We start from the raw sequence: 27,736 nt of genomic DNA on the forward strand, positions 1-27,736 counted from the left end.
ATGCTCCTACCTGGTAGTGTTACTTGTTAGCCTACTAATTGTAAATTTTGAAGCCATACTATGGCGTTTGTCACATAGTTTTTGTCTTTTTGTCAGAATCACACATGTGCGACGCTACGCTGTAGGGCCCTGCTTTCGAACGATCATATATGCGATGCTACTGCTTTTATATCAATATCAAAATGCTAATACTATGTACATAAACTACATTCCACTTTCATTTCTGTACAGATTATCCACCGTCAAACGGCCTAGCACTGTGTCCCTGAGAAATGATGGTAAAGTAATGAATGACCGTTTATAACAGTGACAATAATTGTATGAACCATGGCAACCCTAAAGGCTATGTTTTGAAGCAAAAGCATGACTTAAACTTTTGCATCACCAGAGGCCTGTTCCATAAAGCGAGTTTACCGAATAAGCCAGACTAATGTCAGTTCGTAGGACTCATTTCTAGTTCATTTGGTTCCATAAAGCTAGCTCAACGTAGTTCGAACTCGGTTACTATGGCAACTTAGGCTTCGAAACTAGTCTGGTCAGGGTCAGACTAACTGTCGGGCTTAGCGTCACTTGGTGCCTAACCAGACGTTCCTGTAACACTGACCCAACAGGAAAACAATGTTTTACCACGTATATTCTCATTTTCTTATTCTCATCAGTTCAATATGTTCAACATTGATAGAAATCAACTTAATTAGCCTACAACATTTAGCCTAATGCATTAAACAATGATGAACAATGCTTTGATAGGCTACACACCATAGCCGTTAATGTATGGATGTTAGTTTGTGATTTCAAATGTTTAGGCATCAGGCATAGGCCTATTTCTCAATCTAAATTATCTGAGTATAATTATCATAGCAATATAATTGTTAACAGTACCCTACAATTGCAAGACAAACCTAAATCCGCCCTCCATTTCCCCGACACAAAAACCATGTTAAAAAGTTAGGCTACTGGATAGTATGGATTAATAGTAGGCTATTTATTTTAAATGATGTCAAAAAAGCCAATTTAGATGAGTTTAGAGGGTGTTTTTTAATTAACAAAGTAAAGGTCTAAAAAGGTCCTCGACCTATGTAGCCTATCGTTCACGACGTCAAACATGGCGTGTCATTTTATTTTGATTGAAGCAGTGGATGAGGGAGCTGTCATTGTACACGATTTAAAGGGAACGTTCTTTCTGGAAGAAGTCACGTGGCCGTGTGCATTTCTTTTGCCGTGGTGGATTGTATGACCCATGTTTTACCTCTCGGGCTGCTTAAGAATAGGGTGCACGTGCAATCAGCTCGACTACTTAAATCTGACTTGAATTAGTAGGATTGCGTGAGCTGAAATTGGCCTTTATGGAACCGCTTTAGTCCCACTTGACTAATAAAAGTTATTCAAGTCTGGTTTAGGACTTAAAGTTTAGCTTTTTTGAGCGGCCTTTATGGAACAGGCCCCAGATGCCATACCACTTGGTGTCAACTGTGGTCTGGTGGAGGAGAACCCATAGGGGGCCCAGGAAAACAGCTGGCAGCCAGGCAAGTGCAAATATAAGACACTCAAAGCTTCTCAATAGCATTGCCAACTCATTGTAAGGCATAATTAAGTTGTTCTGATCGTGGCGGGGGGGGGGGGGGGGGTACATATTTGTCAAAACAACAAATGTTGTCTTACTAATGCTTTGTATACAACCATTCAAGGTAACATGTGTTATTTACATCAATGTTACAGCTAATCTAGAAGAAGCACAGTGTATGCCAATCATGCTAACTCTTGTAAACTTGTTTTACTTGTCTTTAATGACAGACACATTACAGGTTATGCTCCAGAAGATGGAGACATTGGAGGAGAACCAGCGAGAGGCTCTCCTATTCAGGCGACTACAGGGAAGACACACTGAAGAGGTGCCAGTGATGGACCTACAGATGCCCCAAACACAGGTTGAACTCCAAGACCTTGAGGAGCGCCTTAAGGTGCTGGAGTTCCGAAAGAGAGTGGTAGGTGTTTTGAGATGCCATGAACTATGGCTTACACGCAGCGTTCAATGTTAAAATTGGTGCTAACAATAAGTTAATGACTTCTAATTGCAGATGCTGTGATTAAGTGGAAGACGGGACTGGGAGAGAAGGCTGTGGAGCTCCTCATAGCGGAGACACTCAAACACGCCCCGGCAGCCCATGCAAAACAAGTCAGGTGAATGAATCATGATTGCAGCTTCCATATCCAACCTTTCACATGGTTATGTGACAAAAAAATAGAATCACATAATTTTTTTTGATGATGTATGTTATTTTAGATGTGATTTTTTAATGACTTGTATAGCCCCTTTCATACGTGCAATTATGTTGATAGGACACTAACTTATTTTGTGCTTCATTGTCAGGGCCAACAGACAGGACCTGTAGCGGGGACTGGCAGAAGATGTTCATTCACTGTTTGGCACTTTGTTTGAAATAAAACGACTGAATGTTACATGGAAATGCTTCCTTGTTTATGATTAGCTTGAGTTAGGCTACACACCACACATAGTCTTCCTAAAGTTGGCTATATGTAGCCTATTATACAAGAACAAGTAGCATTTGGGGCAAATGAGATGAACCGCCCCAATATAAGCAGTAGAATTGAGAAATATAGGTTACTTAATTAACGTCGCAGTTACGAACTAGCAACGTCACAAAATTATGTTGCTAGGAAGTCGCGGTTACGGACTGGCAACATCACAAAACAACGTTGCTTGGAGGTCGCGGTTACAGACTGGCAACGTCGGAAAATAACGTTGCCATGACGTCGCGGTTACGGACTGGCAACGTCACAAGATTACGTTGCGGTTACGTTCTGGCATCCCACAGATGCACGATCCCGCACGTCGCCAAAGACATTGCGGCAACGTATGTTTGGTCATCGAGTGACGTTGCGGCAACGTAAGGGCAACGTAACTGTGTTAGCTGGGCAGCCGCCACTGAGTGCTGCATTCTCTTGCAGTGGGATATTAGAAATTTGCTGTGGCAAATGTCCAACTCGGAGTGGGGAGGGGGGTGGAGTCGTCTCATGCTGCATTCGCTTGCAGTTGAATATTAGAAATTCGCTCTTGCAAATTTCAGATGAGCCACAACTTTTCTTTGTTTTCAAAACTGCCAACTGGGGTGGCAGCTGGGGTGGCAAGGCTATTTTAATGGTGGCAGTTGCCACTCCATGCCACCCCGGTAGATCCGCCCCTGGAACACAGGTCAGAGTGTGCAATACATGTATGCCGTTATCAATGCCAAGAGATAAAGATTAAGGGAAATTAGTTGGTTGAGATTTCAGAGGGTTTGTCAACATACTCATAGAAATAATACTGCACTTATTTGATCCCAAGATTTGAAAATCTGTAGTTGGCCAGATCAAAGTTTTCTGTTATTGAACAGGATTACAGAGGAGTCTTTAGCTATAGAGCACACCAGGTTTAGGTTTATTGAGCCAAGTATAGACCAATTATCACCCTACGTCACACAACTGTCAAGCAGGATCAACTGCGCATGTCGGTTGCAAAAGACGAACTTCTCCCCGGTCTATTACACTTGGAGTGTCGATCAAGTCATCATATATCTCTGGCCACTGGATTGCAGGGCTTGATATTAACTTTTTGAGGCTCTTGGCCTTTGGACAAATACATTAACGTTTCACTTGTCTATGTACAAAAGTCACTTGACCCCGATACCCTTAAATGGCCTGACCAAGTGATCGGGCAAAACTAGCCTGGCTAACAGAGGTCGCTTTCTCAGCCAAATTACGAATGAAACAGGCTTGATTAAAGAAATCCGAGATGCTGGCTATCTTCATCAGGCTCTTATCTACATAAGGCAGTCCTCCCTGACGTTTCTGGTGTAGAATGGAGTGAAATACAACATTGTGCACACTGCCAGTGAGCGAGTCTGACTGAGGCTAACGTCAAAACAGTGTAAGGGGGATGCAGTCTCACTCAGATTGCCAGTTTAAACAAATCAGAAAAATTATCGGACCAGCTGGCTAAAAGCAGAATTCCCATATCTCTTAAAAGATGCCCTGCTCGACTTTTTAGATGTAGAATTGCCTGTAAAACTAAAATTATTAACTTTGTGACATGACGTGAAGACACGGTTGCCGCTCGACTATGCGGTCTGTACCGGGCGACATTCTCACTCAAATTTCAAGACTTTTCTGACCCAAATCAAAATTCTGATGCGACAGATCAATGGGTAATCGCTTTCTCTCTTAAAGGCTGTCTTCCTTAACCTTCTTTTTAAATTTATTTGTATTATCCGTGTGGTCCTTTCGCCATTTAAAATGCTATCCTTTCCCGGTTTTCTGCAGCCACATTGCACGCGCATCCCGAATGTTTACAAACATATAATTGGTCTATAGACTGTCTGACTGTGCTTGCTGTCATTGCATTGTTGCACTTGCCTGGTAGAAATACAGATTGTTCCTTGGCTCTAACCACTGAAGTACTGGTAGATCTTTGCACTTGAAGTCCTATATAATCCGCTATCTATTTATATGTTGCTTTGGATAAAAAATGCCTGCAAAACAAATTATTAAATATATTTGGGCCAACAGGAATCCAGCGACATGTCAGGATTGACAAGGAATCATCCGGAAGGGGCCTACGCCAACACCATCCTACCGAACCACCATGGTCGCCATGGGGTGTTTGAAGATTTCGCCTGCTAAAGCGGACCACCTGACTCTGATGACAACAAAAGATGAGGTGCCTTCTGTGCTATGACGGGACACAATAGCCGACCCTCTGATTCCAGTTTGATCCCTTTTTGCTGTCACCAGTGAAAGCTACAGCCAAAGTCGAACACTCAGCCTGTGCTACTTACAGACCATTCGTATGTAGGCACAGAATAGACACCAATATTGCAGTTTAGTAGGAGGACCGCACCTATTTTTCACCCCTCACGCTCGGAGCCAGCGACTGTGAATTCCAGGCTGATCGTTTTGGTATGAGGTCACCACATGGGAAAAATAAGACGACTGCATGTTATCTTAAACTGATTTATATGAATAATTAAATTGATCACTTCTCGTAATTGTTTCCCAATCACACTGCCCTCAAATAATTTATCTGTCTATCTCTCTCTTAACACACTATCCCATTAAGAACCTTTCTATCAGTGTAATTATGTATGTATTAATGAAATAGGATAAGGACCCCTCTATACTGTGTACAAGATGAGAGACCAGAGTAATACACAACACCATTTAACCATTTGACCAATGCATTAAGGTGCTTTAAACAGAGGAAATGTCCTTTAGCTTGAAAGACCATGTTTTAAATGACCAATGTCACGATTAGCTACTATATCCTAACAGGGACTGCAGTGTTGTGAAGGGGACAGAGACATTATGTATACATACCTCTCACAGTAGAGAGAAAGTACTGTTTTTAACAATTGATGACTTTGTTGAGCTAGTATGTATGTATGTATGTATGTATGTATGTATGTATGTATGTATGTATGTATGTATGTATGTATGTATGTATATATACGTATAACACTCTGTGATTCTTATTTGGTATATTTATTTATTTTTGGAAAAGATGGTTGTAGGATATAAAACACTGACAACCACTTGTCAATGAATTAATGAGGAAGAAGCTGACTTTTTCTCTGACCAATATGTATAGGCATAATGCATATTAAGTGTTTTTATAGTTTTATTTTTACTCACCTGGATTGACTAAAAACCCCAAATGAAACTAAGGAAGATGCTGATACTATAAATAAACTATTTTGATTTTTTCTTTGGACCCAAACTAAAGCAAGTAACAGAATGCTACTTGAAATATGCCCCTCAAAAATGTAATGACATTACTTAAGCATTCTTCAATTCTTTCACAGTTCAATACAAACCATGTTAGGTAGAATACTGTTCAGCCCACTGTGATTGTAAGCAGGCATAGAAGGGAAAAACTAAGTAAGGAAAGGTGACAGATCAGAGATAGGTACATGATTTTGTGAGTGTGGACTCTAGCACACATCGGTGAGCACACTGGACAGTGTCCTTTCAAAAAGACGTGCTTTCTTATAGGACAAAGCCCAAAAGGGAGTCCTTGCCAAACTGAAAGTGAAGAAGTTAAGTGACTTCTATAAGTAATATTTATGCCCCCTGTTCTTGCTGAGGTTGTGATGGCGGTGTCTGAGCCAGGAGCCAAACAGCTGTCAACTCTCTGAAGAGAGATGCTGAGCTTTGTTGAAAGACCCATCACTTTGACGGCTCTTTTTCTGACAATCCACAGTGGGGGTCCAGGACCGAGACCATGTGGAGGGAAGTCCACAAAGTGATCAACTGATGATGCCTCACAGTAGTAGTAGTAGTAGCATACGGTTACGTAATAATCAAACTTTTGAACCAAATTTTCTCTGAATTTCTCTGTATTTTTGTGTTTAATCCCGTTTCTTTGGTTGATAACAACCTTGCAGATTAACTGGGTCCGCAGTCTGAATACAGATTTGTTAGACCACCAAGTCCACAAATTAAATTCTACATCCATAAGCCTTTGAGAGGACCTCCCCTCCATGTCAGCAATCATAAACCTTAAATCACTATTTAATATTCATAATCATGTGTCACTATGACATTTTCAAAGGTTCCCAATCACAGTCTCTGATGGCAGGCTGCACTGGTTGTGCATAGCAATCTTCCCTTCTGTCATCAATAATACTATCTTCTGACACATTCATAGGCAGTGCTGTGCAACTGTGAAAGCCCTGTGTCAATGTAATGCTTTGACAGTTGTCTGAAAATAAAATATCTAGAATGGATGAATCTCCTCATAATAATCGTTAAGGAAACTTTGTACTTTGTAGCATGTACATGTGCACACAGCACTATGTGACAAAGTGGTGAAGCTGCTGACTAGACTGGGATTTACCCTCTTAACAAGCTGTAACCGACACATATTTCAAAATATCTTTCAATCAGTCTGTATCTGATTCTCCTCCTTTTTTCTCTTTCGTTCCACCAAATTATACCAGTTCAGATCAATTTAAAAAATGTCTGTGATCCTGTTAGCATACTGTATATTCACAACATGTACGTTAATCAGTCTATGAGGTATATTTGTGTATTGCTTATTTGTCTCATTTCCACTGAATGTTCCACATAAAGACAGCAAGGGATGACCTCCTGACTGCTGACATTTTCCAAACCAGGGATGAATCCACGAAATTCAAAGAAACAGCTGTATGACATGTGGAAATTGGATAGTTCACTCAGTTACTAAGGAACGCCTATGACATTTTGTACAGAAGTCTGAAATTGTGACAGTTTCCTCTGTTAGAACACATTTTATAAATGTTATGGTAAGTACAATAAATATTGAAGTTTAGATTGGTCAAATTAAATGCCTCCTATATTATCTCCTGTGTAGAGTTTTAATCTCCTTCATATCTTTTAACATGGATTTCAGCAGATCTAAGGATCCGAGGATTTATGTTGTGCACTCATATCAGAAATTGCTGTTCATACAACACTTAGATTCACAGTCGAGTACATTCAGTCCTTGGGATACATTGAAAAACTGGATTGAATGAGAGAAAGAATTCCGAAAAACTAGTCAATTGTCAATGGTTTACACTGACTGACGAACTGACCTAAAGTAGCCAACAGCACTAACTATTATAATACATTCAATGTTGAGGCATACATTTTTAAGACATTAAAGAGAGTTTTTCTTTTTTCTGATGACTTCTTGAGCTGACATTGTGCCCCTGTGAGTGGACAAAGTCCTGGATTGTGTGCAAAATGGAGCACAAAAAATGACATACTATTTACAACCCACTGCCGTATAGTTAGGTGGTTTTACAGCCTACCTCAGGGTGGTGTGTATAGGTCCTTAAAATACAAAAATTACTCAAGGCAATTTCCCTCTCAAGTCCAAAATACCTCTGACTCTGGTAAAGGGTTGACGATTTAACCACACTGGTATAGGACACTGTGGATGAATGTGCTCATCTGGTGACACCTAAAGGACAGTGTCGTCAACTTCACGGAAAGCTACATATAGCCACTTACTCCTGCCTTAACATCAAACAATACAGAAGAAAACCAAGACATGTTCATAATTAAATTTGTTTTATTTTATATTTACAGTTAAGTCACAGTTAATTTTTCATTTATAATTTAATGTCATATGTATGTTAAAGATTATACGTTACTCTTCATACCTAATAACTTTTGAAGCACAAAAGGAACCAGTAAATGTTTCTTGTTGATACAAGAAACAGTACCTATTCAGCCTGTACAGTCTTCGTTTGGCTGCTTTAAAAAAGAAAGATACACATTTAACTTCCGAACTGTCAAAGTTGACGAGTAATGGCCATCATTAACACAATAATTGGAAATGCATTGTGATACGCGGCACATTTCAAATGGATGATTCATAAATAAATCCCATATTGGAATTCTACTGGTAGTAAAATACTACCCGTCAAACTCAACAGACAAAAAGTAAAATCCAGAGCGTAGTACACTTAGAACATATATATATTCATATATACATATATATTCTACATACACACTGGGAATACTGCGGCAATCTATTTGAGTTTCGGCACTACATTTGCATAATGTTATCTCATTCGGTTTTAGTGAAATTATGAACATAAAGATACAGAAATCTGTAAGCAATTACACTTATAAAATATAGGCTGATAAGAGTAATTATTTATTTTATATTTGCATTAATTTCATGAAATATAAAGTATTTAGTGTTTTTCTCAACAAAATACAATATTGTTTGAATCAAATACATTTACAGTGTATTCAAGTGTATCAATTATCACAAAACAAAACTGTCATTGCGAGTTAAGTTTTATAGTAGGCCATGTCACAGTCAGCGTAGTGACAGTACATTGCTATTGTAATAATTTGATAAATATTTATCATGTTACTATACTTGCAGCACATTTTGAAATTAGCCGTCCTCAATTGGACAATCATCCGATTTCACCATCATCAATCATCATCATCTATACAATATTGCACAAACTTGCTTAAAACATCTAGTACCAGCTACATCCACTCCCCTGAAGGCATCCGTCTGGACAACACTGAAAGAATACAGAGCTGTTGGTTGCATGGAATACATTTAGACATACGTGCCCACAATCCATTCTATGTAACAATGTTAATGTAACATTTTATGGGTTAAAATGTAAATTGGATGAAAAGTTTGGAAGAAAGTGGCCATGGCAAAGACATTTATGACATAGGCTTTTCTGGAAGGGTAACATTCATGTAATGTATACATTATTAAATTAGCCACATACTAAATTTCAACCATGTTCAAATATTAATTTAAATAAATATTTATTATGGTTTATCGTCAACAAGTCCAGTCTTTGCGTCATCCCTAGGACTATACTGGTAGAATATCCATGACCATGAGCTATGTTCTCGGTTAGCACCACAAACTTGACCTTCTGCGACATACAAGACTTGCCCAGACAGTCTATTTTAAGTCTTTCAAAGCCTGAAGGTCATATCTGGACCTTGCTATGGTAACAACTTTTTATATAATATTCTCTTCAACATGTCAGTGCTAAAATAACAACATGCTACCAACATAGTACCATTTCAAAATATGATTTATCTCTTACTGCATAATAAAAAAGGGTTTGATATTAAATAATATGTCTGATTGAAAAGTAAAACTGCATATAGTGTGGGAAATGTAAGGAAAAATATGATTACATTTTAACTTTTAATGTTCTGTGCAACTATTGACATGTGTATCAATTATTAAATGTTTAATTTTGACAATATAACTATAAATATGAAGGAGTGGCAGAGGGATCATAATGAAGGCACATCTACAGAAATGTGCTTTGGTAAGAGATTACTTAACTGCAAACAGTATCAAAACCTGTACATCTTAAAGCCATACCCGTAAGGAATCTTTGTTGTGTAAAACAACCATGTCAAAAGGTGACCTGTCATGACAAAGCTTAGGCTCCTCGCTCGATAATGTGGAATCATGCACACATTTGGTTCCAACATCTCTCTGATACTGACAGCACATTTGCACTGTAAACATTTAGCAAAAAAGGTTTCTTTAGGAATGTACTGCATCTGATTTTATACACACTTTAATTTGCACATATACACTCACACATGTACACTTGGGAGTTTATCAAGAGTTTCAGGGATAGGCTCAAGTGCTATTCCCTTGCTCTTGTTCAAACAACAGCATGGCAAGCTGTGAGCGTGACCCCATGCTGACCAGGTTGCTCTGGACACACCTGTGGTAGATGTCTTCACTGAGCCTCGGGTTGCAGGCTTGGTATCGGTACTGCTGGTGCAAGGCAGGTTCCACCGCCCTGAACACGTGCAGGACTGAGTACTTGACGAACATGTCATAGATATCCAGGGTTTCCAGGATCTCCTCATTCTCCTGCACATCGGCGGCCATGTGTGTCCGTGTTGTCATGTAGTCAGAGTTGTAGAAGCAGGCTTCCTCAAAGGAGCTGCGGTCGAATAGGCCTGCGTCTTTCACCAGGTCAATGGTGGCTGGGGGCTGCATGTTGTGGTAGGCCAGGTCCGGGTTGTAGTCCTGGAAGTGAATGGGGAAGAACACCTGCCAGTTGTTGATGGAGTTCATTCGGCAACGGTTGAGGAACTCAGCATTGACATTGGTGTTGACGTTCGCGATGAAGAACAGAGTGTCCAATGGGTGCTTCTTGGAGATGATGTCCATGAACTTGATCTGGGAAGGGGTTTCCGTCTTCACACTGATCCATGGGATCTTCACCGTGGGGTACTTGTGTTCATAGGCATTGATCTGGGCCTTAACGCCTGCAAATATGTCGTTCTGGTTGACCTGCTGGGCCTCTAGTGGGTCATAGATAAACAAGAACGTTAGGATGGTATTTTCGCTGGTCTCAAAGGCATTCGAGGCAAACACTTCCAGGAAATGGTTGACGTAGTTTCGGTCCTGAAGGTTCAAAGGTAAGATGATGTGGATCCTAGTGGCCTCCGTGACATAGGGCATGGGGATGATTTCAATACGGCTCAGGGGACGCACCAGATGGACCCTTTTGGTGATGGATCTGCTACGGCCTTTTTGGTTTACCACCTCCAGCTGCAGGTCGAGAGTGTACTCCATTCCTCGGGTCGGATCGAAGCGCCTGTAGCCATTGACGAGATGCTGCTTCTTCAAATGGAGGACCGGCTTGTACTTCTTGTTCAGCTCTCCCATTGCCACATCAATGACATCCGCCACATCTAGGCGGTCAACCCCACGCAGCTCGCACTTGGGGGAACCGTCGATGCAGGAGTAGATCTGCTCCTCTGTGAAGTAGTCCCACCTGAGAACCTCAAACCGAGACTTGGGCTCAAAGGGAGGGCTGATCCCCACTGGCCACTGGGAACTCCGGTTTCCATCGAATGCAACCTTACTGACATTCTTGATTTCGGCCTGTGGAGACAGGAAGAGATTTTACAATACATGGACAGCAGGTCTATGAATGTCCTGGAATAGTGATAACCCAATACAACACACTCTGACACTTTGAGCTAGTCAAAATAATCTTCAGCTGAATCTCGCAAGTTCGATTCCCGGCCGAGCCAAATGACGTTGTGTCCTTGGGCAAGGCACTTCACCCTACTTGCCTCGGGGGAGTGTCCCTGTACCTACTGTAAGTCGCTCTAGATAAGAGTGTCTCTAAATGACTAAATGTAAATCTGTGAGGACCTAATGATAGCAAAGAGAGGGCTTTAAGGGCATGGCTTACCTGCAGCTTGATGATCTCGTCGTAAGTCCTCCGAAGTTCTATCTCAGTGAAGTGTCTGTGCAGCCGGTACATCTGCTCTGGGTCAGACACTGGGTGAACGGTTAAGGCTTTCTTGAACTGCACGTTCTCCTCTGTACTTGGATCAGCATTCTTGCCGAGTTTGTAATGGTCATACTGCAGACCCTGAAATCAAAACAACGGGATGTTGGCCAGTCGTAAACATGCAGTGGGAGAAAACACACAGGTAAAATGTCAAAACATGACTTTCTTATTAAGTATTGTTTTCTCTGGCCAACACATTTCACAGCTCACATGGAACAGAACACAGACTTGGTATTACTGATGGATATGTGAGACGGTTTAAACCACTGTACATGAGTGCCAAAAACAATTATGAGCCAGGTCTCTAGACTGCGACCAAATGGTTGCATTTTGTCTAAAGATTAAGTTTAATTGGTTATGTAACATTGGATAGAACGGTGGACCGGTCACTGTATGAGCTCACAGCAGGCACACACTACTGTGCAATTAGCAACCATTTTGTAGAAAAAAAACATTACGCACCACAACAGTTATTTGCACTCGCACACATGCTTCTGTAAGGAGTAGGAAAGACGGAAGGTCGGCAAACTTTCTCTTTTGGCACACAGACAGCTTTGTGTGTCGTTTATTCAAGCAGGCCTACAAAGACAATGCTTAAACAGAAAACATAGCTAGCTACCCACAACGTAGCCCATACCTCACTGCGCCCTTCAATGGTGCAGTGTTCACTTAAACCTGTCCAGTGAATTATGAAGCCTACAAGAAGTCTGCTACTCTTCCAAATATATTTTGAAGTCGCACAGATAACATTTCAGGAGCATATGCGACTAAAATGGTTGCAATTTCTTTGAAAATGTGAAATCAAGTAAGTTCTTTTTATTTGTCTAATATTTTTTTATATAAAAAATTGGCCTCTCCATGTAGTCATTTTAAATAACTATTTATTAATTGAACTTTAAGAACATTTGCCATATTGTGCTATGTGTCTTATCGGGATATGAAAAGAGCAATATCAGGATATGAGATTTTGGTCATATCGCACAACCCTACAGCGAACAAAAATGAAACAGCTCATTATCAGTAATACATTTAAAATGGGGGAAAATTGCGTTGCAGGGAGGGTTAGGAGGGTTACAAATATATCCACCTTATTCCTAGCTCCCATGATCCATTTAAACATGTGGTTCCAAATTAAACATGTGGGAACACAGCCTGTTACACCAGAATCGGGACAGTTTGATCATACCTCTGCCTTCTACTATCGAAAGATGGGAGGTCGACCTGAAAAAGTGGCCTCAAATAACGTACAATAGCATATTTAGCTACTTTATTAACTCTGTTGCTACGGACGGTGAAGCGATAAATAACCTGAAAAGCTCTGAGTCTTATCAGTAGCTAGGCACCTCCACAGCAATAAAGTTGGTCGCGTTTTAATAAAGGAGGTGGGACACAACCTTATCTACCTTAACCCTTGTGCTGCCTTCGGGTCACATGACCAAAAGGTTCATAACGAACCATCGTTGTGTTTACCCAATTTTACCCAATACAAAGGCAAATAAAAATAATTTTCTTTTAACCTTCGCAATGTGGGGGGTCTGAGACAGCCCAACGGTTAAAAGAAAATGCTTCACTTTGTTTTTGTATGCGGTAAAATTGTCGCAAACGAAGGTGGGTCACAATGACTGATGGGTCAGAATGACCCGAGGAGAACACAAGGGTTAAAGCAGACATAGAGCCTAGTCAGAGCCTCAAATCACCGGTCCTGGGTTTAGTTTCATGGTCAGGTGAAATAGAAACGGCTGGGTGCTCCTGTGTACCTGGACCAGCACACTACTAACCCCCTGTGGAGGTCTTTCGTAGCCTAAACACAAAGTAGGATGCAGATTTCCTCCGTCGGCTTTTTGTCCACAAAATGATATGAGTACACATACGATAGTGTTTTGGGTGGTCTCTTCAAGGCTAGGTTTTTCAGCTACATTCTTTTGTAGTCCTCATCTGTCGGCAGGCGAAAGAAACTGTACCGTTTGTCACAAGAAATCCCTTTTTGTTGTGGGTGTGTCATCACACTGTCATTGAAGCCACAGATTTAGCTAAATCTGGTTGTTAGCAATTAAAGCCGCAAACAGCGCAACAGGTAGCCTACCAGAGCTCCGCACTGACATTTTATAACAATGATAATAACAATTAAATGACACCAAGTGTTTAAAAACAAACCAGTTTTAATAAAATTACAGTTGAAATTACTTTCGAAAGAATCACTGTTGACGGCTGGCTGGGACTAACGTATAGCCAGAGCCTGTTTAAGGAGAGCCTTGCCACTCCCTATTAAGCCCCATTGTACTGAATTTGGTTGCAGTTCCACCAGAGTTCCACTGGGGGTGATCGCGAGCGAGTGCATGTTGAATGGGAGTCTATGGAGCTAAACGGCTAAATATGTCTCTTTTGCCTGATTGTCGTTGAGAAATCTCCGATTTGATTGTAGTTTTTGCATGTTCAACATGGATTATAGGTCGAAAGTTGAATGAATGAGTACTTATGTCCTTTTGATTTCTTACAGGGTGAGTCGTTGTTGCCTATAACACGCTAGCATTCTGCTAATGAATGCTGATTGGTTAGTGAAGAACTGATACGACTAGAGCTCTTGCTTGATGGCATCCGAAGCGTAATCAGAATGTCAGAGCATTAGCAACATTAGCAACAACATTAGCAAAACTCTTTCTAGCATGTGTATTGACAGGAAAAGCCTTACCTGTCAGCTGTGTTGTCGATGCCCTGAGAGAAAAAAGTAAGTGACCAGAGCTTGCCGTAAAGCAGTAGCTCTGGTCGTACGACATGTATGACGTCAATTACATTTTCAAAAGCTTTTTAGAACAGAAAGGCGACTTTTAAAAAATCGAACAGCCAGCAGTGTGTATTTTTTTTGCCTCCCCTTCCGAATTCAGAATTCAAATTACTAGACAAAAAATTATATCCTGAGAAAAGTGGTTTTTGAGGAGTATAGCTCCATAGACCTCCATTCATTCTGCACTCGCTCGTTAGCGCCCTCACATGGAACTTCAACCAGTTCAGAACCCGGAAGTTTCCCGAGAGTGGCAGTTCTCTCTATATTAGACATTCTCTGGTATAGCAAACCGCAACTTACGCTAATCACCGGAAGTTGAACCTATAATCATTTCTACAGTAGACCCCCTGAGAATAAGGTGGATAGACCTTTTTGAAACGTAATCAATAACAGACCAGTTTAGAACGCAAGGCCCTGAACTACATCCGGTTAGCGCATCTCATACATTAGTCACATACTAGGACTACGCATGCAGTGTCAGATCCACAACCGTTTTATCTCTACTGAAATTATTGTTCAGGTGGATGCGAACAAATTATGCGCAAATTAATTTCAGTAACCTAAGCCAGGACACATCCCACTGATGCTAGGCATGATTGGAAAGCACTAATCCAGATAGCAAACTTCATTGAAACTACGCACGCTAATTTAATTGAACCAACGTCAGACTACGTTGACCACCATATGCACCCTTATTTAATATTGAAACAACGATGAAAACCAACGCGATTCTAACGGTATTTCCACCAATATATTGAAACATCGTTGAAAAAACAACCAAAATCGGCGCTATTATAACGGTATTTCCACCAATATTACTATTGAAACAACGTTGAAAGATCATCAAGTTATCATTTATAGCAGCAACCCAGTCATCTCTTGTCCCGTTTTTTATAGGAATTGTAAACTTGTTGACACTTGTTATTCCCCAATCTCGACGAACCGCCAGACACAGCAACAATTGACATTGTTTTAAAAAACATTTGCCACTCTAACTTGCTCACTTATGCTTCTAAACTAGCTGACTTCCATCAAAACAATCATTTGCACGTCTGAAACCGGAAGCTTTCAAGGGCCAAATTTGACGAATGAAAATTCTAGAATGTTCATCAAAAAAGGTCTATATGTACAGGACTGTGTAGAGCACTAAACAAGACTGTAACAACAACAAGTTATTTAAGTGATTTAACAAAATCAGTTATTTAAGACGAAAATATTAAATTTATCGGACTCTCTGGATGATCTGGCCGCCATTATTGCCGGTTGCGCAGGATTCACATACCCCTTGGTTTGAAGGAAGCTCCCAAAAACACTTGGTTTTAAGGGGTATGTACCCCTACCCCTCGATCAAAACGAGTATTGGGACAGCCCTTACTCTCAAGTGAACGCGCAAAACAAATGGGTAGGGGTAAGGCAGAGAATTGGGATTTTGGCCGAGGTATCAAGAACCGGTTCCATTTTAGAACCGGTTCCAAATTTCCAAGAACCGTGGATTTGATAAGATTTCTATTCTTAATTTTGGTTCCCAACTCCCCCAGTTGAGACTTTCACATGCTGATTGGTTGACTTCACAGTTCAACAGGGTTCTTGCAGGTTTCAGTAAGTAAATTTAAGACATTTTAAGAGCATAAAGATTGCAATTTAAGACCTACACAACGCATTACCCCAAAAATATTTAAATCAAAAGACATACTGAAAAAAAACATGTAATTTCTATGAATGGAATTGAAATTGAATATTTTTGGGGCAGCGAGCCTCGTACCTGGAGCTGGGTACTGCTTGTAACCAACAGCAGAAATCGCTGTGATCTAGCCATAGGTGCATTCGACTTCATGCAGCGCCGGCGTCGTCTGCAGCTGGCTGCGGCGCTGCATGAAGTCTGTCCATGTCTAGTAGTGATGGGAAGTTCGGTTCATTTTACTGATTTGGTTCTTTGAATCTCGTTCGGTAAAATGAACAAATCTTTTTGAGTTTTTCGTTCATTTCAAGGGAATAAGGAAACTGTTTCCTCTACTAAAAAATACAATGCGGGTCACGTGAAAAAAGGATCCAAATCCTCGTAGAAAGACCGAGTCGGGACATGAACAAATCGTTTGTTTCCTATAGCTACAGAGCCTATGCAGGTCACGTGAAAAATGATCCAAAGACTCGTAGAAAGACCAAGTTGGGAAATGAACGAATCGTTCGTTTCCTCCAACTACAGAGCCTATGCAGGTCACGTGAAAAATGATCCAAAGACCCGTAGAAAGACCGAGTCAGGAAATGAACGAATCCCTCGTTAAGAGGACTCGTTACTCCCGAGTCCTTATAAGTATTCGTTCAAAATGAACGAATCGTTGATGAACGACACCTCACTAATGTCTAGCGAAACGCATGTCTCGTTGAAAGTACTTTCCCATTTTTCACACGTAGCCGAATTTTAACAAACTCTGAGGAAGCGCAGACGTATTTCGCATGCAGGTATTGCAGTTATCACAGGATTTATAGTTTTATCACCGTGTACGTACCAACACCAATAGGCTATCCTCCAGAAAGAAATACAACACCGAACCAACGTTCTGAGGGCAGCGTTCTGCTGGTTTTGTTTGTAGCAAAGACTCGCTTTGTAGGCTACGACTCAATACTTTTTTGCTACCTTGTAATAACTTTCTGCAGCCTGCGTTTCTGGAAATTAACGAGGGTAAAACCTTTTTAACACCTGACTAAATAAAATTTAAGATCTCGGATGAAAATATGGACGTTTTTAAGACGTTTTAACCCTTGTGTTCTCCTCGGGTCATTCTGACCCATCAGTCATTGTGACCCACCTTCGTTTGCGACTATTTTACCGCATACAAAGTGAAGCATTTTCTTTTAACCGTTGGGCTGTCTCAGACCCCCCACATTGCGAAGGTTAAAAGAAAATTATTTTTATTTGCCTTTGTATTAGGTAAAATTGGGTAAACACAACGATGGTTCGTTATGAACCTTTTGGTCATGTGACCCAAAGGCAGCACAAGGGTTAAGGCCTTAAATTTAAAGTTCCGAATTTAAGACTTAAGACTCCGCGGGAACCCTGTTCAAATATAAAGCGCAAACGCATGAAACTTTATGGCGCCATACAGTTTCATAAAGTATCTTACTGCCTCTACATCAAATGATTGCCCGACAAAATGAAATGAAAATCTGAGAGGGGCACAAAAGAGCCAAAAATTGCTCAGACTAATTCGTCAGACAGTTCACAGATAGGCTATTTTGTGGCTAAATATAGCCAATAGAAATTAATGGATGGATGTTGAGGATTAGAGCATTGCCACAGACAATTTTCTGGGTCCAGTTGTTCAGAAGTAATGTGATCGGATTGGATCAAATCTTAAAAATGGGTTGTTCAAAATAAAAATAAGGATTCTGAAATTGGATGAAATCACGTAATCCAGTCTTGGTTTTGATCTGGATCAAACCTTCAATATGTGTTGTTCAAAACATTTTAGTAGGACTGGGATACCTTTGATCTAAAAAATCAAGATCATTCTGATCCCAGCAGAAGGGTGGATTCAAGGTGGATTTCAGGATCAAAATGTAATAAAACTTGAAATTGGTAAAATAAAATGTATTTGTATCATGTAGTGCATATACATTTATTTATATGAAAGAGCAGAAGTACAGATTCTTCCGGCAGAGGAACAAATCACTCTTGACAATGTATATTTGTTTGTTTTCAATTGTTTGTGGGTCAGGGGCCCGTTTGTCGTAAGAGTTGAAGCTAAGCTAATCCATTGTCCCTTTAGCCCGTTAACTTTAGCGAGCTAACTGAGAACCGCAAATATCGGTTCGTTGACGGCTGATCCGCATCCAAATCATGTGGTTAATTTCAATCAGGCTAAACTTATCAGGGCAAGTGCACGAGCACGCCACACTTCAAAAGGCAGGAAAGGTCAATCACCAAAACCGTGATTTTCTAACGGTATGATGGCGGAAAAGACGAAAGAGAAAGCGGTGATATTCTCGCCATCTGAGCAAACTATTATAATGAGTCTCTACAAAGACGCATAAGCATATTATCATGGCTAAATCAAACACCGCCACCGCTGCCAGAGCAAGACAGGCATCTTGGCAAAAAAATTGCCGATAAATTAAATGCGTATTTTGGTAAAATGGCTCATCTTTAGTGCCTTATTACCCCGATCAATCAGATCACATTTCTTTAAATGTGCCTGCTGGCAGTAGGCTTAATGGAAATTAATCATCGAATGAGATCTTGCTAGCGAAAATTATGATATCAACTTTTTCAGAATAAGTATAAAAACAAAAAGTATAATTGATACGAATTCATAGACACTTATGAGGATATATGTAGGCCTACTGAAAGCGCATGTACTAGGGTGATATCAGGTAAAATGGGCCACTTTTTGGTAAATCGTTTGGGACAATAATACAATACCATATATGCCTTTTGCATGTATTTTTATGATTACTAATGACTGTTTTTGATCTTTTTTTTTTTATGATGTAATAAAATTATTTAGGCCCTACAGTTCTTGAAACATCAGCTGTGCCAACTTTTTTGGCACAAGCATTTTCATGTAAAATGGACCAGCTGTTCAGGTAAAATGGGCCAGTGAAACTGCAAAGGAAAATTGTAATTTATCATCAAATTTACTTTTAAAACACAGTTGCTTATACAGCCACAAAACATTTAAACTGCATTAAACAAACATATTCATATGTGCCATAATTTAAAAAAAATGATCCTGAAGCCAAGACTCGTCACAGTGTGTATTGACAGGAAAAGCCTTACCTGTCAGCTGTGTTGTCGATGCCCTGAGAGAAAAAAGTAAGTGACCAGAGCTTGCCGTAAAGCAGTAGCTCTGGTCGTACGACATGTATGACGTCAATTACATTTTCAAAAGCTTTTTAGAACAGAAAGGCGACTTTTAAAAAATCGAACAGCCAGCAGTGTGTATTTTTTTTGCCTCCCCTTCCGAATTCAGAATTCAAATTACTAGACAAAAAATTATATCCTGAGAAAAGTGGTTTTTGAGGAGTATAGCTCCATAGACCTCCATTCATTCTGCACTCGCTCGTTAGCGCCCTCACATGGAACTTCAACCAGTTCAGAACCCGGAAGTTTCCCGAGAGTGGCAGTTCTCTCTATATTAGACATTCTCTGGTATAGCAAACCGCAACTTACGCTAATCACCGGAAGTTGAACCTATAATCATTTCTACAGTAGACCCCCTGAGAATAAGGTGGATAGACCTTTTTGAAACGTAATCAATAACAGACCAGTTTAGAACGCAAGGCCCTGAACTACATCCGGTTAGCGCATCTCATACATTAGTCACGCCATGGGAGTCAATGGCAGCCCCTAGACCCCTTCGACAACTTTTTGTAAAATTTGGCACACTCATTAAGGACAGTTACTTTTATACTTAAACCAAGTTTCATATCTCCCATTAGACCACTCTAGCGCCACCAACGGGTCAAAGTTGGACTTGTGTTTACACACGCAACTTTTGAACCGTATGACCGATTTTCAAAAATGAGGTACCATTGGATTCCCTGGATCAAGCCGAGTTCAACGCACCCTATGACGTCAATTTCCGGTTATATAGATTTTCCGCTATTTCCGGTTTAATCAAAAACCTTTGAAATCCTACTCCTCCTACAATTTTTGTCAAAACTTCTTCAAAATGACCAGAGATGATCTTCAGACCAAGCCTCACAAAAGTTATCGATGAGAATTGTGATCCTCACAACCGTTTGTCCGGTACAGCCAATCAAATTCAGCAGAAAAGCAGCCAAACAGGAAGTGAAGTCATATCTCAGCAAATCTTCAAGATATCAACACCAAACTTGGTATGATGACTCGGAACCCTCTTCTGAGGATATCTAGACAATTTGGTGTCATGTGATCACTGGGCGTGGCCGCAGGAAGCAAAAATGTGTTTTGGCCAATAACTATTGATTTGTTTGCCTTTATTGAGTGATTCCTTTGTCTCATGATATCTTGGGACATCCCGTGTGTGACTCATAATAATTTGTGATAATAGCCGAATTTATGCGGCCGCCATTTTGAATTCAATGAAAAACGTTTTTTCTGTACTCCTCCTACACATGTAGTCAAATCTTCACCAAATTTAGCAGAGATTATCTTCAGACCAAGCCTCACAAAAGCTAACACATGGTTTTCTGATTTTACGGAGGAAACCTATTGTTATTGTTAGTTAGGATTCCTCCGTAAGGAGGAAACCTATTGTTATTGTTAGTTTTATTCTTTTTTTTTTTATTCTATTGCCATGGGAGTCAATGGCAGCCCCTAGACCCCTTCGACAACTTTTTGTAAAATTTGGCACACTCATTATGGACAGTTACTTCTATACTTACACCAAGTTTCATGTCTCCCATTAGACCACTCTAGCGCCACCAATGGGTCAAAGTTGGACTTGTGTTTACACATGCAACTTTTGAACCGTATGACCGATTTTTACAAATGAGGTACCATTGGATTCCCTGGATCAAGCCGAGTTCAACGCACCCTATGACGTCAATTTCCGGTTATATAGATTTTCCGCTATTTCCGGTTTAATCAAAAACCTTTGAAAGCCTACTCCTCCTACAATTTTTGTCAAAACTTCTTCAAAATGACCAGAGATGATCTTCAGACCAAGCCTCACAAAAGTTATCGATGAGAATTGTGATCCTCACAACCGTTTGTCCGGTACAGCCAATCAAATTTGGCAGAAAAGCAGCCAAACAGGAAGTGAAGTCATATCTCAGCAAATCTTCAAGATATCAACACCAAACTTGGTATGATGACTCGGAACCCTCTTCTGAGGATATCTAGACAATTTGGTGTCATGTGATCACTGGGCGTGGCCGCAGGAAGCAAAAATGTGTTTTGGCCAATAACTATTGATTTGTTTGCCTTTATTGAGTGATTCCTTTGTCTCATGATATCTTGGGACATCCCGTGTGTGACTCATAATAATTTGTGATAATAGCCGAATTTATGCGGCCGCCATTTTGAATTCAATGAAAAACGTTTTTTCTGTACTCCTCCTACACATGTAGTCAAATCTTCACCAAATTTAGCAGAGATTATCTTCAGACCAAGCCTCACAAAAGCTAACACATGGTTTTCTGATTTTACGGAGGAAACCTATTGTTATTGTTAGTTAGGATTCCTCCGTAAGGAGGAAACCTATTGTTAGGGGCCAAGCAGCGAAGCTGCGAGGCACCTATTGTAATTGGTAGTATTATTAGGGGCCAAGCAGCGAAGCTGCGAGGCACCTATTGTAATTGGTAGTATTATTAGGATTCCTCCGTAAGGAGGAAACCTATTGTTATTGGTGGTTTTATTATTTGTAATTCTTGTACCATGGGAGTCAATGGCAGCCCCTAGACCCCATCGACAACTTTTTGTGAAATTTGGCACACTCATTAAGGACAGTTTCTTCTATACCTACACCAAGTTTCATGTCTCCCATTAGACCACTCTAGCGCCACCAATGGGTCAAAGTTGGACTTGTGTTTACACACGCAACTTTTGAACCGTATGACTCATTTTCAAAAATGAGGTACCATTGGATTCCCTGGATCAAGCCGAGTTCAACGCACACCATGGCGTTAATTTCCGGTTATATAGATTTCCCGCCATTTCCGGTTTTATCAAAAACCTTTGAAAGCCTACTCCTCCTACAATTTTTGTCATATCTTCTTCAAAATCACCAGAGGTGATCTTCAGACCAAGCCTCACAAAAGTTATCAAAGGAATTTTGATCCTCATAACCGTCTGTCCGGTACAGCCAATCAAATTCATCAGAAAAGCCGCAAAACAGGATGTGAAGTCATGTCTCAGCAAATCTTTGAGATATCAACACTAAACTTGGTAGATCGGAGGAAGACACTACAACATGTTACCATGTGCAAAGGCAAATTCATATCTCAAAAAATGATTGATATAAAGCAAATTGAACTTATCGCTAACGCTAAAATTATGCTTTACACATCAGCCATTCAAAAACTGATACTCTGATTCAATCACAAGTTCATATGAAAACTCTTGAGAATGTTCATAACACAAATCTGTGAAAAAGTTGACTGTAAGATGAAAGGTCGATTTTTGGTGAATATTTGAAACATGCTTGCTTGGCTAATTTCTAGGCAAATTTCCAATGAATGTCTCCCCTGCTCCTCCCCGCGCGTGCTCCAAAATCTCACACACACTCAGCCTTCCCTTGACACACGCGCGGCCAAGACGCACACGCAACATTTCAGGAGAGTGTGGGCTGACCAAGCCCCCACTCATTCCTTGGTCTTTAGCAAAGGCCCGTGTGGCTCTAGATGGTATTGCATTTCCGATTTTGTATGCAATGGTAAAAAGGTCTCAAATCCTGAAACATTGATAGTGTAGGCCGAGAAACACTTTAACAAAAGCCCATGTGGATCTTGTTGGTATTGCATTTCCGATTTTGTATGCAATGGTAAAAAGTTATACAAATCCTGAAACATTGATAGTATAGACCAAGAGTAATTACCCCACCACAAATGGCCCACCATTACCCATAGGTGGCGCTACAGGCCACGCCCAAAAGCACAAAGATACAAGGCTTTCTGGAATGGATAGGCTCAACAAGCCCCCTACCTTCACTTATTGGCTTGAAAAAAAGGCCCATGTGGATCTTGATGGTATTGCATTTCCGATTTTGTATGCAATGGTAAAAAGGTCTCAAAATCCTGAAACATAGATAGTATAGGCAAAGAAACACTTTAACAAAAAGCCCATGTGGATCTTGTTGGTATTGCTTTTCCGATTTTGTATACAATGGTAAAAAGTTATAAAAATCCTGAAACATTGATAGTATAGACCAAGAGTAACTACCACACCACAAATGGCCCACTATTACCCATAGGTCTTCCCCTGACACACGCGCGGGATTGGCAAGACGCACACGCAACATTTCAGGAGAGTGTGGGCTTACCAAGCCCCCACTCATTCCTTGGTCTTTTGCAAAGGCCTTGTGGATCTTGATGGTATTGCATTTCAGATTTTGTTTGCCATGGTAAAAAGTTCTCCAAATCCTGAAACATTGATAGTAAAGGCCAACAGTAACAACAACACTTTAACAAAAGCCCATGTGGATCTTGTTGGTATTGCATTTCCGATTTTGTATGCAATGGTAAAAAGTTAAAAACATCCTGAAACATTGATAGTATAGGCCAAGAGTAACTACCACACCACAAATGGCCCACCATTACCAATAGGTGTCGCTACAGGCCACGCCCTAAAGCACAAAGCACTTCACTTCTTGGCTTGAAATAAAGGCCATTGTGGATCTTGATGTTATTGCATTTCAGATTTGGTATCCCATTGGAAATTCTGCAGCATTGATTTTTCTATACAGTTACAATTTGTCAAGACTATACATTTTTCAATGGTTCGCAATGCTTTACATGTAAGCCAGTCAAACAAGTTCATATGAAGACTCTTGAGAATGTTTAGTACACAAATCTGAGAAAAAGTTGACTCTAAGATGAAAGGTCGATTTTTGGTGAATCTTTGAAACATGCATGCTTGGCTAATTTCTAGGGAAATTTACAATGAAATATGTCCCCTGCTCCTCCCCGCGCATGCTTCAATTTCTCACACACTCATTCTTCCCTTGACACGCGCGGGCTTGGCAAGACATACACGCAACATATCAGGACTGTGTGGGCTGACCAAGCCCCACTCATTCCTTGAATATCAGCATAGGCCCTTGAGGACCTTGGTGTCATTGCATTTCCTACTTTGTATGCAATAGTAAAAAGGTCTCCAAATCCTGACACATTGACAGTACAGGCCAAGAGTAACTACCACACTTTACCCAAAGCCCATGTGGATCCTGTTGGTATTGCATTTTCGATTTTATATGCAATGGTAAAAAGTTTTTAAAATCCTGAAACATTAATAGTATAGGCCAAGAGTAACTACCACACCACAAATGGCCCACCATTACCCATAGGTGGCGCTACAGGCCACGCCTTAATGCATAAAGATACAAGGCTTTCTGGAATGGATAAGCTCACCAAGCCCCCTTCCTTCACTTACTGGCTTGAAATAAAGGCCCTTGTGGATCTTGATGGTATTGCATTTCAGATTTGGTATGCCATTGGTAATTCTGCAGCATACATTTTTCTATACAGTTACAATTTGTCAAGAATAAACATTTTTCAATGGTTCGCAGTGTTTGGAGGAATCCGCCATTACTGCTTGCAGTTATATTTAGGGGCCAAGCAGCGAAGCTGCGAGGCACCTATTGTAATTGGTAGTATTATTATTATTATTATTATTATTATTATTCTTAAGACTGGGTGTCTATGGCAGGCCCTAGAAGCGCTTGGTCGAAAGTTGTGAAATTTGGCACACTCATTAGGGACAGTCCCCCGGTCCAAGTCACAAAGTTTCATGTCCCATACTTTGGCACTCTAGCGCCACCAACGGGTCAAAGTTGGAGTTGTGTTTACACACGCAACTTTTGAACCGTATGTCCCATTTTCAAAAATGAGGTACCATTGGATTCCCTGGATCAAGCCGAGTGCAATGCACACCATGGCGTCAATTTCCGGTTATATAGATTTTCCGCTATTTCCGGTTTTATCAAAAACCTTTAAAAGCCTACTCCTCCTACAAATTTTGTCAAATCTTCTTCAAAATTACCAGATATGATCTTCAGACCAAGCCTCACAAAAGTTATCGAAGGATATTTGATTTTCAAAACCGTTTGTCCGGTACAGCCAATCAAATTCTGCAGAAAAGCCGCCAAACAGGAAGTGAAGCGATATCTCAGCAGTTCTTTGAGGCAGTGACACCAAAGTTGGTACGCTTACTCTGAACTTTATTCTAAGGATGTCCTCCAAAAATGGTGTCATGTGACTAAAAGGGGGCGTGGCCGGAAGCATAAACGTGTTTTGGCTAATAACTGTTGAAGTATTTACCTTAATAAAGTAATTTCTTTGTCTCTTGATGTCTTGTGAGATATCAAGCTTGACCATCGATAATATTTCATAACAACCGAATTGACGCGGCCGCCATTTTGGATTTCATGGAAAAGTGTAAAAACCTTTTACACGCCCCAAATTTTGTCCAATGTTTACTAAATTTGGCACAGATGATCTTCAGACCAAGCTTCACAAAGGTGTCTGATGGATTTTCAAATTTTCGAAACCGTTTGTTCGGTAGAGCCGATCAAAGGCGGCGGCGAAGCCACAAAAGACACGTTAGAGCGTAACTCAGCAACCATTTTAGCGATTGTCACCGAACTTGGGTTCCATCGTTCCCAAGAGGATCAGAGGAGGCCTGTGGTGTTACACCGGAAAAAAACACTTTAAACACTCAGTACTTTGGAACGCAAACAGATATTTCAACCAAACTTGGTGTGTTGCATGAGTGCAACAGGTTATTGTGACTTAATTGTTGCGCAAGTGCTATGGAGGCCATGTCCTGCTCTGGACTGCTTGGCCCCTCCATTGCTGCTTGCAGCTATATTTATTATTATTATTATTCTTAAGACTGGGTGTCTATGGCAGGCCCTAGAAGCGCTTGGTCGAAAGTTGTGAAATTTGGCACACTCATTAGGGACAGTCCCCCGGTCCAAGTCACAAAGTTTCATGTCCCATACTTTGGCACTCTAGCGCCACCAACGGGTCAAAGTTGGAGTTGTGTTTACACACGCAACTTTTGAACCGTATGTCCCATTTTCAAAAATGAGGTACCATTGGATTCCCTGGATCAAGCCGAGTGCAATGCACACCATGGCGTCAATTTCCGGTTATATAGATTTTCCGCTATTTCCGGTTTTATCAAAAACCTTTAAAAGCCTACTCCTCCTACAAATTTTGTCAAATCTTCTTCAAAATTACCAGATATGATCTTCAGACCAAGCCTCACAAAAGTTATCGAAGGATATTTGATTTTCAAAACCGTTTGTCCGGTACAGCCAATCAAATTCTGCAGAAAAGCCGCCAAACAGGAAGTGAAGCGATATCTCAGCAGTTCTTTGAGGCAGTGACACCAAAGTTGGTACGCTTACTCTGAACTTTATTCTAAGGATGTCCTCCAAAAATGGTGTCATGTGACTAAAAGGGGGCGTGGCCGGAAGCATAAACGTGTTTTGGCTAATAACTGTTGAAGTATTTACCTTAATAAAGTAATTTCTTTGTCTCTTGATGTCTTGTGAGATATCAAGCTTGACCATCGATAATATTTCATAACAACCGAATTGACGCGGCCGCCATTTTGGATTTCATGGAAAAGTGTAAAAACCTTTTACACGCCCCAAATTTTGTCCAATGTTTACTAAATTTGGCACAGATGATCTTCAGACCAAGCTTCACAAAGGTGTCTGATGGATTTTCAAATTTTCGAAACCGTTTGTTCGGTAGAGCCGATCAAAGGCGGCGGCGAAGCCACAAAAGACACGTTAGAGCGTAACTCAGCAACCATTTTAGCGATTGTCACCGAACTTGGGTTCCATCGTTCCCAAGAGGATCAGAGGAGGCCTGTGGTGTTACACCGGAAAAAAACACTTTAAACACTCAGTACTTTGGAACGCAAACAGATATTTCAACCAAACTTGGTGTGTTGCATGAGTGCAACAGGTTATTGTGACTTAATTGTTGCGCAAGTGCTATGGAGGCCATGTCCTGCTCTGGACTGCTTGGCCCCTCCATTGCTGCTTGCAGCTATATTTATTGTTAGTTTTATTCTTTTTTTTTTATTCTAGTGCCATGGGAGTCAATGGCAGCCCCTAGACCCCTTCGACAACTTTTTGTAAAATTTGGCACACTCATTAAGGACAGTTACTTCTATACTTAAACCAAGTTTCATATCTCCCATTAGACCACTCTAGCGCCACCAACGGGTCAAAGTTGGACTTGTGTTTACACACGCAACTTTTGAACCGTATGACCGATTTTCAAAAATGAAGTACCATTGGATTCCCTGGATCAAGCCGAGTTCAACGCACCCTATGACGTCAATTTCCGGTTATATAGATTTTCCGCTATTTCCGGTTTAATCAAAAACCTTTGAAAGCCTACTCCTCCTACAATTTTTGTCAAAACTTCTTCAAAATGA

General features: G+C 40.6%; 2 protein-coding genes and 1 long non-coding RNA gene across 4 annotated transcripts in view; 2 read left to right on the top strand and 1 right to left on the bottom strand.

Annotated features, from left to right (window-relative positions):
- Positions 1-5,421, top strand: part of asic4a (acid-sensing (proton-gated) ion channel family member 4a) — a 107,363-nt gene extending 101,942 nt beyond the window's left edge. The window contains exon 10 of one of the 2 annotated variants that reach the window (XM_084689580.1): positions 4,575-5,421. In XM_084689580.1, the coding sequence (XP_084545706.1) occupies positions 4,575-4,680 (106 nt within the window). In that variant the 3' untranslated portion in view covers positions 4,681-5,421. Of the gene's footprint in view, positions 1-4,566 lie in introns of both variants that reach the window. The other variant, XM_084689579.1, reaches the window with a different exon arrangement.
- Positions 1,653-2,451, top strand: LOC146234351 (uncharacterized). The gene is made up of 3 exons (XR_014741747.1): positions 1,653-1,985; positions 2,079-2,181; positions 2,372-2,451. It is a non-coding gene; the product is annotated as an uncharacterized LOC146234351 (long non-coding RNA).
- Positions 5,422-8,077: 2,656 nt separating the features above from the next.
- chpfa (chondroitin polymerizing factor a) overlaps positions 8,078-27,736 on the bottom strand; it is a 92,179-nt gene continuing 72,520 nt past the window's right edge. Inside the window, exons 3-4 of the mRNA XM_084688261.1 lie at positions 11,754-11,936; positions 8,078-11,437 (exon numbers count right to left, since the gene is read on the bottom strand). Coding sequence (XP_084544387.1) covers positions 10,175-11,437; positions 11,754-11,936 — 1,446 coding nt within the window. The 3' untranslated portion in view covers positions 8,078-10,174. The remainder of the gene's footprint in view (positions 11,438-11,753; positions 11,937-27,736) is intronic.

The sequence above is a fragment of the Hypomesus nipponensis genome, chromosome 23, assembly GCF_054491055.1.
Source record: "Hypomesus nipponensis isolate SF chromosome 23, ASM5449105v1, whole genome shotgun sequence".
NCBI classification, from domain to species: Eukaryota; Metazoa; Chordata; class Actinopteri; order Osmeriformes; family Osmeridae; genus Hypomesus; species Hypomesus nipponensis.